General features: G+C 37.2%; 1 protein-coding gene across 3 annotated transcripts in view; it reads right to left on the reverse strand.

Moving 5' to 3' along the window:
• Positions 1-3749: 3749 nt before the first annotated feature.
• The window catches only part of LOC114658970 (phospholipid phosphatase-related protein type 5-like), a 403832-nt gene continuing 387208 nt past the window's right edge, over positions 3750-20373 (reverse strand). For all 3 annotated transcript variants that reach the window (XM_051933202.1, XM_051933203.1, XM_028811124.2), the window contains one exon: positions 3750-5758. In XM_051933202.1, the coding sequence (XP_051789162.1) occupies positions 5729-5758 (30 nt within the window). In that variant the 3' untranslated portion in view covers positions 3750-5728. The remainder of the gene's footprint in view (positions 5759-20373) is intronic.

Consider the following 20373-nt stretch of genomic DNA (forward strand, 5'->3'; position numbering starts at 1 on the left):
CACCTGCTTATCAAGGCAATTATCGAATCAGCCAATTATGCGACAGCAGTGCAATGCATAAAATCATACAGATACGACTCTGAAGCTCCAGTTAATGTTCACATCAAACACCAGACGGGGGAATAAATGTGATCCCAGTGATTTTGACCGTAGTAGTTGATGGCAGAGGTTCTGCTTTCAGTATTTCTATACTTGTTTATCTCCCAGGATTTGACCTCACGACAGTCTCTAGAGCAGGAATGTCAAACTCCAGGCCTGGAGGGCCGCAGTGGCTGCAGGTTTTCATTCTGACCCTTTTCCTAATAAGTGACCAGTTTCCATTGCTAATTAACTCCTTTTCCCTTCATTTTAGTAGCCCTGTTTTTAAGGATTCAGTCCTCTGAATTGACTTCATGAAATGGCAGCCAAACAGAAATGAGACGTGAAACGAGCCAACAGATGAGCAGCTAAACTGGGATTTCAAACTCCAACCAATCTATTAATGAGAAGCTGATTCTTGCTGTTACTTAAGCCCGTTATTTAATTCCGTGGCCTGTTGCTGCTCTCATTCTGTCACAGCAGACATTTCCAAAACTGTTGATTTTCTGTTCGTCAAAATGTTTGGGTGACCTGAGAGATCAGCCTTACCGAGACCTTCACTTTTCTTTATTTTCAGATATTGTGTGACGGGCAGGTGAGCTGGTCATGTGGCGGCTCGTTTTGTGTCTCATTATTGTTTGGCTGCTAATTAAAAAAAAAGAGACAACTAAGGGGCCTGAGTCAAGTTAATTAAAACTAAAGCAAAAGAAGTTAATTAGCAGCAAAAACTGGTCACTAATGAAGAAGATGGTTGGAATGAAATCCTGTAGCCACTGTGGCCCTCCAGGCCTGGAGTTTGACACCCATGCTCTAGAGCAGGGGTAGGCAACGTCGGTCCTGGTGAGCCGCAGTATGTGCAGGTTTTTGTTCCAACCCAGTTCCTTAACGAGAACTCAATTATTGCTGATGAAGCACATATTGCTTAAGTGACATTTTAATGCTTCATTTTAGTGGTCTCGCTTGTTAAGGTTCTCCAACCTTAATTGCTTATTTCAATCTTAAACTGCTGCATTCAGTGTTTTAATTGCTCCTTATTAGCAATAAGATGTAAAAGACAAAGCAGCCAGCAGTTCTCCAGCTAGCTTTTTTCCAATTACATCTGTGTGTGTTCATCATGCACTGTTTGATTTAATAAAACACTTAATAGAAAAATGTGACAGACTGAAAATGATCTGTTTTAGGCTTCAAATCATTTGGATGATATCCTTGGAAAGGAAAAAAATCTACAATATAAGAGCCTTACATTGCACAGACTAACAAGCCATAAAATTAAATAAGGTCTGAGATTGGCAATGATTGGTTTCTAATTAAGCAATTGGGTTGGAATGAAAACCTGTAGCCACTGCGGCTCACCGACCGACCGACATTGCCTACCCCTGTTTTACATCTTATTGCTAATAAGGAGCAATTAAAACACTGAATGCAGCAGTTTAAGATTGAAATAAGCAATTAAGGTTGGAGAACCTTAACAAGCGAGACCACTAAAATGAAGCATTAAAATGTCACTTAAGCAATATGTGCTTCATCAGCAATAATTGAGTTCTTGTTAAGGAACTGGGTTGGAACAAAAACCTGCACATACTGCGGCACTCCAGGACCGACGTTGCCTACCCCTGCTCTAGAGTTTACTCAGAAGGGTGCAAAAACCAGAAAACAGGCAGTGAGTGTCAGTTCTGCAGACAGAAGCGTCTTGTTAATGAGAACGGCCAGAGTGGCTCAAGCTGACCAAAAGGCTGTGGTAAGTTATATAACCACTCTGTACTGCGGTGAGTAGAAAAGCATCTCAGAATGCATAACACATCAAACCTTGAGGCTCAATGGGTGACAACAGCAGAGGACCATGTTGGGTCCCACTCCTATTAGCCAAGAACAGAATGCTGAGGTTGCAGTGGATAACAGGCCCACCAAAACTGAAAAGTGAAAGACTGGAAAAACGCAGCCTGGTCTGATGATACAGCTGAGGTACACAGATGGTAAAATCAGAATTTGGTGCCAACAGCATGAATCCATGCACCAAACCTGCTTTGTGTCAGCACTCCAGGCTGGTGGTAGTGGTGTGACGTGTAAGGAATGTTGTCTTGACACACTTTGAGCCTGTTAATAACAATCTATCAATGCTTGAATACCACGGCCTATTTAAGTATTGTTGCTGACCACGTGTATCCCTTCATGGCCATAATTCACGCCATCTTCTAATGCAGGGGTGGGCAGTGTCAGTCCTGGAGGGCCATAGTGACCACAGCTTTTTGTTCCAACCCAGTTTCTTGCTGAGAAGTCAATTATTGCTGATGAGTCTCTTATTGTTCAAGTGATGCTTCATTTTAGCAGGCCCGCTTGTTAAGATTCCCCACCCTTCATTGCTTATTTCCATCTTAAACAGCTGCATTCACTGTTTTTAATGGCTCCTTATTAGCAATAAGATGCAATGTGACAGACTGAAAATGATCCATTTTAGGCTTCAAATCATTTGGATGATATCCTTGGAAAGGGAAATCTCTACGTTATAAGAACCGAAGATTGCAGTCTAAGAAGTCATAAAATTAAATAATGTCTGAAACTGGCAAAGATTGGTTTCTAATTAAGCAATTGTGTTGAAACGCAAACCAGCAGTCACTGCAGTCCTCCAGCATCAAAGTTGCCCTCCCGTTCTAATGAACTCTAATCCAGGATGATCCTTCACCCTGTCACCAAGGAAAGTTGGTCTCAAACTGGCTCCAAGAACGTAACAATTAGTTGAGTGTTCTTCAGTGGTCTTCTCACTAAGTGGATCTGAATCCAATGGAACACTTTTGGGATGTGGTAAAGCAGGAGATTTGCAGTATTAATGTGCAGCTGACAAATCTGCAGAAGCCGTGTTGTGCAATCATGTCAACATGGAACAGACTCTCAAAAGAATGTTTGTGGAGTCCATGCCATGAAAAACAGAGGCTGTTTTGAGAGCAAAATGAGACCCTACCCAGTATTAGCATAGCGATCCTAATAATTTGATCAGTGAGTGTACAATGCCAGCCAAATTCTATCCGTTTGGAAGCTATAATTTAAAGAAGCGCGATTTCAGGTAAAACCAGATTTGCTACACTGTAAAGGATGCTTGCTTCTACTTCCTGGGTAATTTATTTAAATTAGCAGATGCCTCTGCACTTAGATTAAAATGCTAGAACAATAGTTCATGATTTGTTATAGTAAAATCATACTTGCTGTCTCCTTCTTAGTAAAGATATTTAAATCCTTCCATGTTTTAATTCTGAAGTGTTCAGTTTTTCTAATTATGCATATACTCAGCTGGGTTGCCCTCTATGTAGGGTCTGCGTATTGTTCTGGTTTGGGTCGCCTAGTTTCTTCATGCTGACTGTTTGACTAGTCGTGTTGGCATGCTGTGACGGAATTTGATGGACCAGGGTGGAGTTTTGCCTTGTGCCAGCCAGGAAAGGCTTTGGTCCATGTAACGCTGAACTGGAAAATAGAAAATGGAGGAACAGACTAGGAGTGTTTACTTTCCAACACCTCTGCAAGCGGCCACATTGATTTCTCAACTTGATAACATTTTTTAACAAGTCATGTCAAGTCATGGCAGACAAACGTTTTGTGAGTCTCCCCTCAAGGTAAAAAGGAAAACAGCACAGGAGACATCATTTTGTATCAAATTAATAAACACACAAGATGTCCTTTAAATATATATTTATTTATTTATTTATTGACTTATTTATTAAAAAGAGGTTTTTAAACTAGGGAATCTTCATTTTCTATCTACAGTGTAAAAGGTCATTTATAAATAAATAGCATGAAATGTTACAATCCCATAGGATTACAGTGTATGAACAGACAAAATCAGAAAATCAAAATATGCACCTGTAAAAAAAACAACAAATTGAAAGGATAAACACAATACATTTTTAAATAATGCAACAAAGTTATATTGTAATGACATCAAAATAAGTAATTTTTTATATGCAGAACAGGTTGTAAGGAAGCTCTCAACTACACTGAGATCATTAAAAATTCAACTGCAAGATGTTCAGTTTAACAGTGTATGCAAATATGGAAACAAACAAACAAACAAACAAACAAACAGGATGTCCATAGACTGGTTTGGTGCAGCAATGCCGATAAATAATAAAACAGGTTGTTATTATTGTAATAAACTGATCTGATTAGGATACTGGTGAAACACAAATACATACAGTACAGCAATACCTACCATTGTGATTTGAAATAAAATCGTCGGTAATAAAAAAGCTAATATTTATAATTTCCATAAGTGCATAAATGTAACACATACTCTATTTTTATCCTTATCTGCAGCTGTATCACTTTGTTGCAGCATCAAAGAATGTTAATAATGTTTTCAGTTTTTAGCAAGACAGATTTAAAAGAGATTAAATGGCGTTTTAAAAACACTGAGGAGACATCTGATGAGATGGAATAATATTTATTAACATTATTGCTTTTAATTCTTTTTTGTTAAATTCAAAGCCATGAAAATGACTTGGCTGTGCCAGTATCAGCATAGCTGCTGCTGTGAGCGATTGCGTCATTTACTGGATTGACTAATTTAATAAGGGAAATGCAGATCTAATATGAATACTATTGATTTGGTAAAAATGAACTACAGAACAGTAAAAGAAAAGTACAACATGTACATACAGTAAGTGCCATCAGCAAACACGGAAACTGGCAAGAAAAATTCAAGATGAACTTTAGAACATTTACGGCATGAAAGTCACCACAGAGTTCATTTAACTTCTATCACAGTTGATTGGGAATTGATTGACAATGAAAAATGTTGTTCTGAGTTTACAATATGATAAATACTATAATTAAAAAGACACACATAAATCCAGTTCTACCTTGTTTTAGCATTTTTGCAAGATAGACTTAATTTTTATGTAATGTTTTCACATATGGTTATTAAGAAAAATAAAAATATGACCCATAATACATTACTTTACCATTTGGCATAGAACTTCAGTTAAGCTCTGTATGTGCAATATTTGTTATCTCATTCTCAGGAAAATACTTCATATAACCAAAGTAAGGAGGTTGATCTTCATTATAGGGAAAAAGCTCACTTTAAAATAAATAGAGATGTTTTCAAAGCCCAGTAGCAATATTCTAAAAACTACTGATGGAAATAAATCAACAGAAAATGTTAATTTACAGTAGAATTCAACAAAGATTTGATTGTAGATTGGACAAAAAGATACATCAGCAAAATTAATGAAGATCTATGAGGATATGAGCCACAGTGTCACAACTGTAATTGTTTGTATCTTTTTGCTGTCATCTGAAGATTCCTAATTATGTCTCTACGTAAAGGAATATACACAGCTTTTGTTATATAAAAGGGTGTCTTCTGTTCACATGAATTACATACAACATATTAAATGACAAACTGACACATTTATGAGTTCTCAAAATAAAAGTCTCTCTAGTTCAACCTGTGCAAATTAGGATACATGGGTAGCATCTCCAATAATCGCTTACAGCTTTCCATTTACATTTTTCAGCTTTTGAACTGAAGTTTTTAGAGATGCTGCGATGAAAAAGAGTGGAATAAAAAAAAGGATTAGAATTTGACTCCAACTACTAGGACTGAATTGTGAAAAGGGATGATGTCCAATGCGTGTGGGAGCAGATGTCCACTTCAATGTCATGTAACTTCGGCGAAGGCGATGTGATTCTGAAAGGAGGAGACAATGGAAATGGATTATTTAAAAAATCAAGAAAGATGTCTTTTCCTACACACTCAAACAAACAGCATGCTCTTACATCACACAGAAAATATATCAGGCAATACTTTTCTAAGTTGACTCATGCATGCCTGCTTTGATGGGAAGAAACACTATCATGCGTGACACACATAATCCTAAAATACTTTCAATTTTAAATGCGTCATCACTGTCATCTGTTGATATTATCAAGACATTAAACTGAGGACAACACATAAAGGTTGAGGTTTGCACACTTCTGCCAAACCTCTGTAAGTCTGCATAGTGAATTCAAAATGTATATTCTTATGCCTACTTGGTAGACGGTACATCACCAGTTAGTGAAGAAAACACACACACACATACATATACTGTGTATATATATATATATATATATATATATATATATATATATACATACTGTATATATACATACTGTATATACTGTATACTGCATAATGTATACACTAGATAAATAGATAGACAGATAGATCTTCAGCGCTTTCAGAAAGTATTCAGACCCCTTCACTTTTTTCACATTTTGTAATGTTGTAGCCTTATACTAAAACCAGTTAAATTATTTTTTTCTCCACATGAAACAGTGCTCAATACCCTAAACGAACAAAGTGAAAACAGGATTTTAGGAATTTTTGCAAATTCATTAGAAATAAAAACCTAAATATCCCAAGTACGGTATTCAGACCCTTTGCTATGACACCTGAAATTCAGCTTAGGTGAATCCCACTCTATTGACCATCGTTGAGATGTTTTGACACCTTGTTTTACATCCTCCTGTAGTAAATTCAATTGACTGGAAATGATTAGGAAAGGCCCACACCTGTCTATAGAAAATTCCACAGTTGATACTGTGTATTAGAGCAAACACCAAGCCATGAGGTCAAACGAGTTAGCTGTAGAACTTTCTGGAAGGGGTACAATTTTTGTTTTCTTCAGCACTGAAGGTTCCTAAGAGCACAGTGATCTCCATAATTCGTAACTGGAATATGTTTGGAACAACCACAGTTCTTCGTGGAACTGGCTGCCTAGCCAAACTGAGAAATTAGGGAGATGTGTCTTGGTAAGAGAGGTGACAAAGAACCCAATGATCCCTGTGGCTGAGCTCCAGAGAGCCTGTGTGGAAACAGTAGTGACTTCCAGAAGGACAACCAACACTGCAACATTGTCATAAGGCCAGATTAGTAGAAAGTTCAGAGTAATGGGTCTGAAGACCACTTTTTGATTTGTCATTTTGGGATATTACTGAGTGTTATTTGATGAGGGAACTTGACTTGATGTTACTACTAGACTTGATGTTATTTTACAAGATTGTTCTAATGTTCAATGCTCTAAAGGGAAACAATAATTTAAATGATTTTAGCATCAGGCTGCATAATGGCAAAATGTGAAAATGATGAAGGGGTCTACATACTTTCTGAAGGCACTGCATGTCACAGTGCACAGATTTTGATCACAAACTACAGTGATTATTTTGCTTACATTTATATTTGTTTATAAATACTGATAAAAGTTCAGTATCACATATACAGCATAGTAAAGAAACAGGCAGCACTGCCATGGCACAGTATAAACCCCACATCTGTGTTGGGTTTTCTCCAAATATTCTGGTTTTCCTACCACAACCCAAAGTGGATATGAATGTGTGTAAGAATTCCCTGTAATTACTGCCACCATTGCGTATCTGAAATATTATTATGTGGTTTCATCAGATGGATGGACAAACACATATTTAGTTTTCCCATAGGAAAAATAAGCAAGAAAAAAATCTAATTAATATCATAAAATTTACATTTGTGCATTCATCAAATTTCTTGCCCACCCAGTTGTTACCAGGCTCACCCGCTTTACAATTTTTGGCTTTGCCGATGGTATTATCATGAATTTAGATTTATCTCATTACTCTAAAGAACCAGCTTTTGTTGGCTTTGTTCTCCTCTGTGACTTTTTTGATCTAGAGGTAAGTCATAGAATAAGAGCATTAATAAAAAAAAAAATAAATATTTATTGTGAACATCTACAGTATTTACATATGGGAGGGTAAGTTAAAGCAGAGTGTTTATGGTGTTACAAGACAGCAGTAGCACAGTCTATCCAGTGAGAGTGATAATATGAGCATAGGTTACATGAAACCCACAGTGGGTTTCAGAAGTGAGCATAACAAATGTGCTAACAACAGAATTGATTACCCACAATGCTAAGTGGCATCTGTATATTAAGACTTTTCTTCCTGCATTAACACACCAAAGCTGTCTCTACTGGTATGAATTGTGCTGCCTTAAAATTCAATTCAACTGATATATAATCTCCTCTAAAAAGAGATTTATTCATTTACCCTGCACCCTATTCTAAATTCCTGATCTTTCTACTAGTGGAACTGCCATTATAAAGTTGTATTCTAGTCAAGGGTTTCAGTCTGATATCAATAATATCCTCACATGGCTAAATTAAACATTTTCACCTTTAATTAAGCAAGTAATTGACGTTTTTATACAGTATCCATTGGAGTATAGGAAGCCATCATGAGGTGATGGGGGACCCTCATCAGACCTCCACAAAGCCAGCCACAAAAATACTGATTTAATTTTTGAAGACACAAATTAACATTTGTATGTTTTTAGGTTAAGAAAAACTGACATTATCTGTGTTTGCATAGTTAGATGTGGGAAGCGCGGGGTTTGCAGCTACTGGGAGATTTACTTGGTCTGCCAAAACGCTTTTTCATTTTCCTCCTGAAACGATCGGTTCATAAAATGCTGCAGAGATAACATTACATTGGCGGGTCTAAAATCCTAACCCCACCTGTGTAATGCATGCAAGTAAAAAATCTCTATATATATAAAATTCTTTTTGTGTTTGAAACGGAAATTACGTATGAAATGGAAATTACGTATGACCACGCGATATGTTAATTACGTATGACCGCAGAACATATTATAATACAGGAACTAATCACTTTGTTTGTGGACGCCATTTTTATATCGTCTTTACGAATTGTTATTATTTGTGTGACAGTTATTTTACTGATATTGAAAAGAAGTAAACACAAACATGCCGATCTATCTCATAGAAGTGCGCTCCGCGTCGTCCTCTCCCAGCCCGATAGTAGAAGAGATGAGGAAAACAGCTTTGCGTCTTTCTACTTTTTAACTGCGCCGAGCTGTAAAAAATGTGAAGACGAGACCGCCTTCAGCAGCGAGGGGTCGTGAGAACAAAGTGGACGGTGGGAGGCGCGGAATGTCGGGCTGCTCCGCTGGGTTGAGAGCTTTGCAGTTTCGGGCAGCGTCCTCTCTTCTCGCACTGTTTGTGACACTTCAAATGCCCCATCGGCTCCTGGGAGAGTGGAAATCTTTGCGAATGAATGTACTTGGCGCCATCGAAGCAGGACTCTGTTTGTAAATTGCCTGGCACGACTACTTACTGTCCCTTAAGGTGAGTTCGGGTCACTAAAACCCCGCAACATTCCAGGTTGTTTTTGTGATGAATTATTTTAAGAAGTAAATCACAGGCACGTAGTGCAAGGTTGTCAGGCAGAAATTTGGACGATTACATAGAAAATGTAATTTCTATACCACAGTGGTCATGTAGCGCCTTTCACAAGGGATCTACTACCGAGAAATCATCCAAATACACTTTAGCTGCTGTTAGTACTACTTACCTGTTGTGTTATCCATCCATTATTCCATTTTCCAACCCGCTGAATCCGAACACAGGGTCACGGGGGTCTGCTGGAGCCAAACCCAGCCAACACAGGGCACAAGGCAGGAACCAATCCTGGGCAGGGTGCCAACCCACCGCAGGACCTGTTGTGTTATAGCGCCTTTAAAATGTAGTTTATCCAAAACCACTCCAGTAGTGTCTCAATGTATCTTTACTTCTTAAATGTTAATGTTTTACTGTTTAATAACTTACAGACTACATTTTATTTTTTTCCCTTGCAATCAGTGAGCGAAGTCACTGGGTAATCAACTAGTTATATATAAAAAAAGATTTTTAAGTAACATGATTTTATTCAAAAATACACTACAATGTAAAAATTTTTTTTTTCTTGTACTAAGATTTTGTTGGTCATATGTGACTAAAGATAAAATTGTGGGTCACCCATAAAAAAATTAATTTAATTCAATTAAAATGCATAGATTTAGTAAAGTGAAATTTCTAACCAGCTTAACTATTAAACAAAAATGAAACATCATATAAAAGTTGACTAAAGTATGTAGGATAATAGATATAATTGGAGAAATTTTCAAATTGTAAGAGTTACTTTTTTTGGAATCAATTTGTGTATTTTAATTTAATTAAATTAATTATTTTATGGGCACCCAAAGATTTAATTTAAGTCACATATGACCAACAAAATCTTAGTACAAGAAAAAATGTATTTTTTACATTTTAGTGCATTTTAAAATAAAATCGTGTCACTTAAAAATCTTTTTTAAATATGTATTTTAGCCAACCTAATGCCACACAATATTCAATATGTTACAAAAACCTTGACTTCAGTGGTAAGATGATTTTACAGAAATTACTTTAACGACAGAGTGGAATCAAACCTATGATCTTAAAATGAAATGTAACATTCATTCATGTTCATTTCTCATTTCAGAAAATCCTAACCACAGTAAAACCTTACACGTGTGAAGTACTGTAAATGTACGTTTGTCTGCTGGAGAATCGAACCATCAATCTTTCTTAGAAAAGCCCAACACTTTACCCATTAATCTAATTTTGCCAAATCACTGAAAAGAGTATTTTGACAATTTTGCATATAAATGATGAAAAAATTGGTAAAATTAAAAATAACATTGGAACCGAACCTTTGACCATTTGATTGAATGTCCAATATGCTAACCACTTGACCAATGCTGCTTAACTGTCATATTGAAGTAATTTGAGAAAACTTCACTATCAAGTGATCAAAATTATTTTTTTAAAATTAATTTGTCTACATTGATAAAGATATGGAAGAAGATGATCCGCTGTGGCAACCCCTAACGGGAGCAGACGAAAAAAGAAGAAGAAGAATTTGTCTACATTGATCTTGAACCTTCGACTGTTTGATTGAAATTCCAACACGCTAATCACTTGACCAACACTGCTAATTTTTCATATATATGTGTATTCGCTAAAAGTATAATATCTACATAAGCGAGAAATTTGAATTTGACATAATTAACGTACAGTTCCCGGGTCAAAACGGGTGAAATATTGCATTGTCAATGGAGATCAGCATACAAACAAAGTTTGAACGAAATTGGTATAGTAAAAGTGGATAAAAAATTGATTGCAAAATTTACTCCTGACAAACAGAGAGGGCAGATGAAATAAAATTGTTTAATAATTTTCAGTTCTGCCTTCTTGCTGAAAGTACTGTGACTTGTTATGTGGCTGGCTCCTTTCAGGGGTCACTTGCTGTACTGACTTCCACTACAGCTCTCTAATTATCATATAATGCAGTCTTAAAGAGACCACTAAAAGCACATGTAATTCCAGGCCAGGGACGCCAGTTCACCCTAAACACCTGTGCAGCACTTGACACGTTCCTCCCTTACTTTTATGGCCCCATGTAAACAGACCATCCTAACTGCATTTATTAAATCTAAAACTGCATTTTCTGTGTGCCTTGTTGTTGCTCAGATTGAATACCTGATGAGCTCTTCTCTCTACTGTATAGTTTATTTAATCTCACATGGGCCCTCATGGGTATTGATATGGTTCTTCTATTCAAGGTGACCTTGTATTTCCAACCATCAATCCCTGGAACTTTCAAACACAACTAAAGAAGCACTTCAAATCTTGCTATTCTAGAGGTTCATGTTGCATAAAACAACAGTGACAGAAGTGTAGGAATAAAAAAAAAAAAAACAAGTGAATGCAAGACTGAAGAAAATGAGCTGAGCCCAGTGGAGCACAGCAAGCAGTGCAGACCCTTAGGCAATCAGTGGCAGGCCAATAAAATAGCGACGTAATGAGGAAAGAGTTTATCCCTTAAAAAGAGTAAAAATACTGTATGTGCAACACAAAGAAAATCTCTTTCTTTCATACTGAAAAACGCACTACTGGTTAAACACACTTGAGTAACTATGTAAAATGTGCTACTTTAGTAAAGTATTGCTTAGTTCAGTTAATTTTATTTTTATATATTGCAGTTTATGCAGGTCTGGTTTAAGGCATATCCACAACAGCCAACATGAAGACTTTTGAAGGGATTTACTCTCTCCTAGTGTAGATATGGTGTAGCCAGATGTACCCTGTGTTATATGACAGACATAAGTGATTTTTGCTTAAACGTGCGTGGGAACAAATAGAGTGTTGCATTTCAAAACCAATCCAATGTTTCAAGGCACAGATCAAAGTAGGGGCAGTTATTGCAAAGAGCCATAGTACGCTTGTTAACCTTGCTTGACAGATGAACTATCTACAGCTGGAATGTCTCCTAAAAAGACCCCAGTCACACATATAAATCAGTGATATTTCAGTTCTGATGTTAATTGTAGTTTTAGGTTTTATTTTATTTTACAAAATTAATTTTTATTTCGTTCTAGTTTTCAGTGGAGTCAACAATTTTCTTTATTTAGTTCTGTGTTTAAAATTGTAGTTTTATTCTATTTAGTTTTGGCCTTTTTACATAATATTAGTGCAATTTTAGTTTTTTTTTTCTGTTGCAAGACCACAAATGCTGGCCTACACATTTCAATGCAAGTTATGTTTCAGTCAACAAAATACACTCACAGTTCATAATGCCGTTAAACACAGCTTGACTATCAATGAGCAAACAGATTAAGTGGCCTAATGAGTACAGTCAGCAAGATCAAATGTTTCAACCCAAGAAACCAGTCTGTGCAAGCACGTTGCTGTTAAGCTTCAAACAAGCACGCATTTCAAGAGATTTGTTCATGTTGCAACGACGTCCGTTGCACAGATAGCCACACAGTGGAAATACTCGCTTAACGAGTGCCTGTAATGCAGGTGCACAGACAAGGTCCTCGGCCACTGGCGCCAGCAGACTGTATGTTGACGATTTCTGTTGCCAGTACTGAAGCAGTGACGTGTGGTGAGACTCGTGGCTGGTAAGGCACTGACTCCTTCAGAGTGAGATTTACAAATATATGAACCCAAAAGAGTAGCTTATTCACTATTCAATTGGCAGCAAGCACATTGACTACTGGTTATGTTTCATATCTCATCAGCATTCTTTACACACACATCGGTAAGATTCATATTTGTCTAAGAAGGAATGTTACATTTATAGCGGCGAGAGAGAGCAGAGAGAGCGCATTTAGTCTGACTTTTGGTTGAGTTGGGGACTGTAGTGGAGTGAGGGATTTTTAGAAATCTGAAACATCTTACTTCCAACCATCCACCCAAACGTTTGTTTTTGAGCTCACAGTCTACAAAAATTAAAAAGCCAGGCTGCTTTTCAAGTCATCAGAGAACCATTCATTGAAAACCAAAGCTAAACCCAAATGGATTTGACTTCAAAATGTTGTCAAGATCTTATGCAAGAAAGACAAGCTTGATGGTCAGTGTAGGCTGCCAGTGTTGAGGAAGTGACTGTTAGGCCTGATCTCTTTACTGTTTACTCAACACTACACAGTCTAAAGCCATTTCAGTTCCATTCAGAGAGAACAATGAACCTAAGGCTACAAGATCCATTGATTCAATAAGAAAACACTGCTCAGTTAGGTAGGCGGCGCAGTGGTAGCGCTGCTGCCTTGCAGTAAGGAGACCTGGGTTCGCTTCCCGGGTCATCCCTGCGTGGAGTTTGCATGTTCTCCCCGTGTCTGCGTGGGTTCCCTCCGGGTACTCCGGTTTCCTTCCACAGTCCAAAGACATGCAGGTTAGGTGCATTGGCGATCCTAAATTGTCCTTGGTGCGTGTGTGTCCTGCGGTGGGCTGGCGCCCTGCCCGGTGATTTGTTTCCTGCCTTGCGCCCTGTGTTGGCCGGGACTGGCTCCAGCAGACCCCCATGATCCTGTAGTTAGGATATAGCTGGATGAAATATTTAGTTGTTTTTAAAAGAAAAACAAAATAATATTTTATTTAAGGTCAAAATTTAGTTTTTAAATATTGGATTTTTTTTTCATAATCTGATCCCATTTTTTATAAAATTGAAAACCTTACGTTTATTTGTAAATGAAGTCCATGCGTCTATCCTTCTCCACAAAGATCTCTGTCACTTTCTTATAACAGTCCTCCTTATTTTCCTTTAGTTTTAAAAGTCTTAATCTTCCATTTTGGCAGTCAGTCGGAAAAAAAAATAAAAATAAATGGACTGCTGCAGTGCACTTGCCTTTCTGATATCGCTAACTTATTGGCGCCTCTGCGTAGAAGAACAGTAGCAACAAGCACCTGTTGGGCTTACATCCACCCCCTTTAGTGCAGCACGGTACTGTCTGCCTCACCTTGTGTCTTTACACTGCAGTTTTATGTCCGATCAGCAAAACTAAATATGCCACACATATTTATTAAAAGATATTAGTCAGGCTGTGGAAAGTCGGGGTGTATAATAAACATGTTATATTGGCGACACACAGAGAGACAGCAACAGGCACATGCCAATTGCATGCATCAACCCAGTGTGTGAGGGTTAGTGCAGTCCAAGGTGAGGGTCGTCTCATCTTGTTGCTGCCACACCTCGTGTTTCTCCCCTGTATTTGATCAGGAAATGCGCAAATTCAGTGATTTTGACTATAAAAATGATCAAAATTATTGGAATCATACAGAAAGCAAATTTATAGCACAGACCAGTGGACAAATTTATTTTATGTTATCATTATTAGTTTTTTTTTTTACTTTTTATGGTGACAGGTGAGCCTCTGCCTGCCTCCCCTGACCGCACGTCCCTGTACTGAAGTGCAGTCATGATGCCAGAGAAGTGCTGGACTTCCACTAAGTACTGAGCCAGCTGGTCCTGCACTGAAACTCCGAGACTCTTTTCTTCTTCTCGCACGCTACATTTGCTTTCATTATCATCTGCACTGTAATTAAAGTATTTCCACACTTTTCTACTTGCAAACATCTGTGCAAAACTTGCCATCGTCAACCACAAGTGCTTACTGCTTCAACCCACCGATCCAAATGTGCTCAACAAACAAACAACGGTCTTTTAGGGAAGTTGCGCCACATGACTATAGTAAGCCCAAAGTACCAGATCATAGTGAGCAATGCAACACAACTGAACGCTCAGGGCGACCTAAAAACAACCCCTCTGCACAACTGAACATGACTGAACGAAAATACTATTGCTGTTTTTTTTGTTTTTTACTCAGTTTTCGTTCTCGTTTTAGTTCGTTTACATAGCATTAATTTTTATTTAGTTTTAGTTTCTCTGTTTGCCTTAATTTCAGTTCTCGTTTTTGTAAAACGAAAAATAATATTTTTAGTTCTACTTCCCATTTTCGTTATGAAAATATCACTGATATAAATGTGTGTTGCATGTGTAGAGAGCACATTGCAAATTGTTAAAAATAATCATAATCTATTGCAAGGGAAAAATCTTTCTGTAACATCAGATTATATATTGGCAATTGAAGAAATCAATGGACTAGTGATAAAAGAGAAGAATATGTTGTCACAGGTGTTGTGTGTGCTCTCTCTTGTTCACAGTTATATCGATAGTGTCAAGGGTCGGTATGAAGTTGAAAGTAGATTGCAGTTGTGTTTGTGAAAATATAAACTGCAAAATATTCATTTGAAGTAAGCATTGTGTCAGACCCCGTTATAAGAGTTATCTAGCCGATATAAGAGGTGATAACAGAGAGCCACAGAAAATGCAGGTTTCAGTACTCCAAAATTGGAAATGCAAACATGTCACGCTGGAATATAGCTGGAGCGCTTTAACACATAGCATATACTAGCTGTCCCCCATGGCTCCACCCACATAGTAGTGAAACACGACAAACTTTAAGAATCAATAAAAAAAAAAATTCTGGCCAAGCGGAAGGTAGGTACGCTCAAACGTCAAATGTTGGCAATGTACCTAATTGTGTTCAGCTCTGACGGGACAGTATGCCCCGCATGGCGAGAAAAGCGTGTGGCCGTGATATCTGTGGCAATCAGCAGCTACCCTCTAAAACACATGTAGCTCTGATCTTTCACTCAAAAATGGGAAATGTTACTCCTTAATAATCTGTACATGGTAATGTCTGTTGAACAAATAGGTATCGCTAGCTAAGAGGAGGCGAGGTACGCTTCAACACATGGCGAGAGATAGACATGCAAATAAAACGGTACCTCAAGTGAAGTATAATACTTAGTGTGATGAGAGAAGTTGCAAAATCAACCGGAATGTTCAAGCAAATTATAGAAGAAAACTCGATCTAAATCTGTTAAGTAGTTCTGTCGTGAAAGCAGACAGACAGACATTGGATTTTATACGTCTCTCTCTCTCTCTCTCTCTCTATATATATATATATATATATATAAACTAAATATTTATATATATATATATATATATATATATATATAAAATCCAACATCTGTCTAAGTGACCAATTGACTAAATACACACATTCTGGGCTGAAGGTGGATACCTGAAAACAAACACATATAAACTGGGAGAACATGCAAGTTGCAAATATCCAACAACCAGGCTAAGATTGAAGTCCAGTTTCCTAGAGCTGTGAGGCAGCTACACAATCAATTGAGCCGTGGTGCAGTCACATTTCAAATCAACAAACAGTATGTCCAAAATTCTGCACTGCACACAAAAAGTCAGTAAAAATGTCTATGGTGTCCATGGCACACAGCAAATCAGCAAAACATGAGGACATCATAGAAGCAACAGAATGCAAGAATAAAAGTGGGATACATCATACAAGATTCATGACTATTCCAATAAAATTATCAAAAATAAGATGGCAGTAGAGTTTATAGACAAAAAATGCTGGGTCTGTTCTGCTTAGCACATACAACATTAATAAAATATGCTTTATTCAGGGCTTGTTGTCAGGTGTATTTTTACTCATTATAAACATTCCCATTAGGGACCAACCTGCTCTGGATTTCCAAGGTTTTGTTATATGGTAAGGGGTTACATAATTAAGAGACTTTTAAGTTTAATTGCACTTTTTGAGGTTTTTGAGAGCTTACAGAAATCACAGAAAAATGCTCTCAAAAACACCAAATTTGGGTAACCTCCAGAGATGGCAGCGCTAATTCTTGGCTCACATACGTTTATTGCCTTGTGTCATCGAGATGTTCGAAGTGTGAAATTCCATTAATCCATGTAAATAATCGGACGAGATGAGCTTTTAATGAGCGGCTCTGCATCGCTTCTCTTCGGGAGGATTCCTTAAACTCACTTTCAGATACCTGGAGTATGTGTAACAGTGTACATATCTCAATGAGAAAATTTCAAGAGTAAAAGGAAAAAAATACAAACACTTTCTTTTTTGTATTACTTACTGAATCTTTTTGCTTGATTCCGTTTCGAATATCTAAAGCAATACTGATGATTTATATAAGGGAAACATAACCACACTCAGAAACACAGAAAGGAAAAATCAATCAAAAATCCGAACACAAGTGAATATTAACTTGATAAAACATGTTGAAAATGATCATACAGAGGATTTTCTAAAAAATGAGGCTAACAAAGCCATACAAGCCATTCTCATACTAGGCTTAGGGTTTTCATTGGTGCCAGTCCTTTAAGCAGAAGCTAGCTTCCATCTCTTAATGATCTTTTGGGTTTACGTAACTCACGTTTACTACTTTGTACACTTCCTCAATCTTTTCTGTTTGTTTTGACATCACAAAGTTGGTACACATTAAAAGAGCTAATCACACTCAAGCTTGTACACTTTATTACAGATCACATTTAAACATGCAAGCTACATAACCCAATGCTTTCTTTATGCATCAAGAGACAATAGTGATGGACTCTGTGTTATACTGCAGCTGTACCCTATGAATATACACAGGGCCTGACACACAGCAGTCTAAAAAGAAAACAGTAATTAGCTTCTGATTAAAACGCTGACCACAATGAAAACCCATAATCAATATGGTCCTCCAATGCATAAATGACCACCCTGTTATACAAATTACAGTAAAAGAGGGGCTCGTGCAAGACAATAAAACTTTTTGCTGTCTTTCTCATTATTTTTTGGTATTTTAAATATTAGGTGTGTAGTTCTGAATGATTTTAAAGGAGCACAACAAATTGCTTTTATGTTTCTTGTAGCAACTGCCATTTTTGATTGGCATGTACACATTTGACAAGAACATGAATCACTCTAGTTCTGCCTAAACTTTGTTCTGTAAATTAATCATAAACTTAATTTCACAGTGGCACCATATCACAGTAATATTACCAGCAGACGTTTAAATGGAAAGCTCCTGCTGACTGCTTCAGTGGTGGAATTCTTGTCTTGTCTAAATTCTGCAAACCACTGGCCTAAGTAGTACAACCTTATTTATGATATCAATTGAAATCTCAATGGAGCATGGACCCTGCTATATTCCATACATATCTGAACGTCTTGTAAATGAATAACAAAAAAATACAGGAACTAGATAGATGTTCAGGAATTTGTCTGTAGCTCATCTGAACTGTACAATTCAGGTAGGTGAAAGCTATATGATGGCTCTTAACTATGAGATCTACTTCCAGTCAACTCAAATAAGTTCACAAATACCACAAGTCCAACATCACTCATTTATTTGTATTTCACTAGGCTAGTAATACAGCATTAGTCTAATCCAGCACCACTTGACTCTAGACCACCGGTGTCGAACTTCAGGCCTGGAGGGCCGCAGTGGCTGCAGATTTTCATTCTAACCATCTTCTTCATTAGTGACCAGTTTTTGCTGCTAATTAACTTCTTTTGCTTTAGTTTTAATTAACTTGACTCAGGCCCCTTAGCTGTCTCTTTTTTCTAATTAGCAGCCAAACAATAAGACACAAAACGAGCCGCCACATGACCAGCTCACCTGTGCCCGTCACACAATATCTGAAAATAAAGAAAAGTGAAGGTCTCATTCAAGGTTGATCTCTCAGGTCACCAAAACATTTTGACGAGCAAAAAATCAACAGTTTTGGAAATGTCTGCTTTGACAGAATGAGAGCAGCAACAGGCCACAAAATTGAATAACGGGCTTAATTAACAGCAAGAATCAGCTTCTCATTAATAGATTGGTTGGAGTGAAATTGGTTGGAGTTTGAAATCCCAGGTTAGCTGCTCATCTGTTGGCTCGTTTAACGTCTCATTTCTGTTTGGCTGCCATTTCATGAAGAAACAAATCAATTCAGAGGGCTGAATCCTTAAAAACAGGAGTATTAAAATGAAGGGTAAAGGAGTTAATTAGCAGTGAAAACTGGTCACTAATGAAGATGATGGTTAGAATGAAAACCTGCAGCCACTGCGGCTCTCCAGGCCTGGAGTTTGACACCCCTGCTCTAGACCAAAAGATGATGAAAAGTCTATGTGACTCAATGAAACACATTTTTAAAGGTTTGGAAAAAAGATTAAAATAAGTTAAAAACAATTAATACAGTGTTTAAAATAAACCTTTCTTCCAGAATGTACTATTTTATTTATGGTCTATGATAAACAGGGAGCCATTGTAAGTTTATCACAGCCTTGTGCCCAGTGCTGCGAGGATGGGGTCCAGCTCCCCATGACTTCTGTAAATGAATGGATAGGCGGATTGACTGTTTTTGCAATTCTTTTTTTACTTAACACTGGTAAAAACATAATTAAATGTTATTTTATGGATGTACTGTAACATACATAATATCATCAAACCACTTTAATTCAGCATTGAGAGGGCAGATCATATCTGGCAGCATCAGACAAACTATAGACATTGTGCCAGTCCACAACAGGGTCCACCTACATAAGGCCAATTCAGAATTTCCAGTTAACTTAAAATGCATGGCTCTGAAATGGGGGAGGAAATTTGTGGAAGTGTTATTATAAGGGCAATATGGTGTAGTGTCTGGACTTTAAGCCACAAGGTTGATTACCAAAGCTTTGACTCTAAGCTTACAACATATGGTACAAATATAAATGATGGAAATGAATACTGATCTTGTAAGTTGCTTTGGATCTAACATATAATAACATAAGAAAAAGAATGAGAAATATAAAACCCTGGATGCCAAACCTACCATTCTTCTGAAAATTGATCTGTTATTAACCATTCATTCCATCTTCCTAACCTTTTTAGTCCAATACACACAACGAAGACAGGAATCAGAGCTGGCTGGGCTACTAGACTGTCCCATCAATGAGAGCACTCACACATTCGGGGCCAAATCAGAAACATCAGTAAAACTAAGATGCTACTCTGAGACTGAATTACTGTTATGTGAAAGACGATAATTTAATTGAATGCATCCTACAGTGTCTTAAATTATTTCACATACTGTAGATTCTGCAATCAGAATTCTGTAAGCAGAAGCTTACTTATACAGTATGAAACTTCCTATGTTTATCCTATCTTCTTTGTATATTATTAACTAAATATTCGATAACATTAGTATGTTCACAAAATTTAGTTAAACATGCTTACTATATAATAATAACATGACTTTCATTCAGATATATGAGATGATACATTT

Source organism: Erpetoichthys calabaricus, chromosome 10 (assembly GCF_900747795.2).
Source record: "Erpetoichthys calabaricus chromosome 10, fErpCal1.3, whole genome shotgun sequence".
In the NCBI taxonomy this organism is placed as follows: domain Eukaryota; kingdom Metazoa; phylum Chordata; class Cladistia; order Polypteriformes; family Polypteridae; genus Erpetoichthys; species Erpetoichthys calabaricus.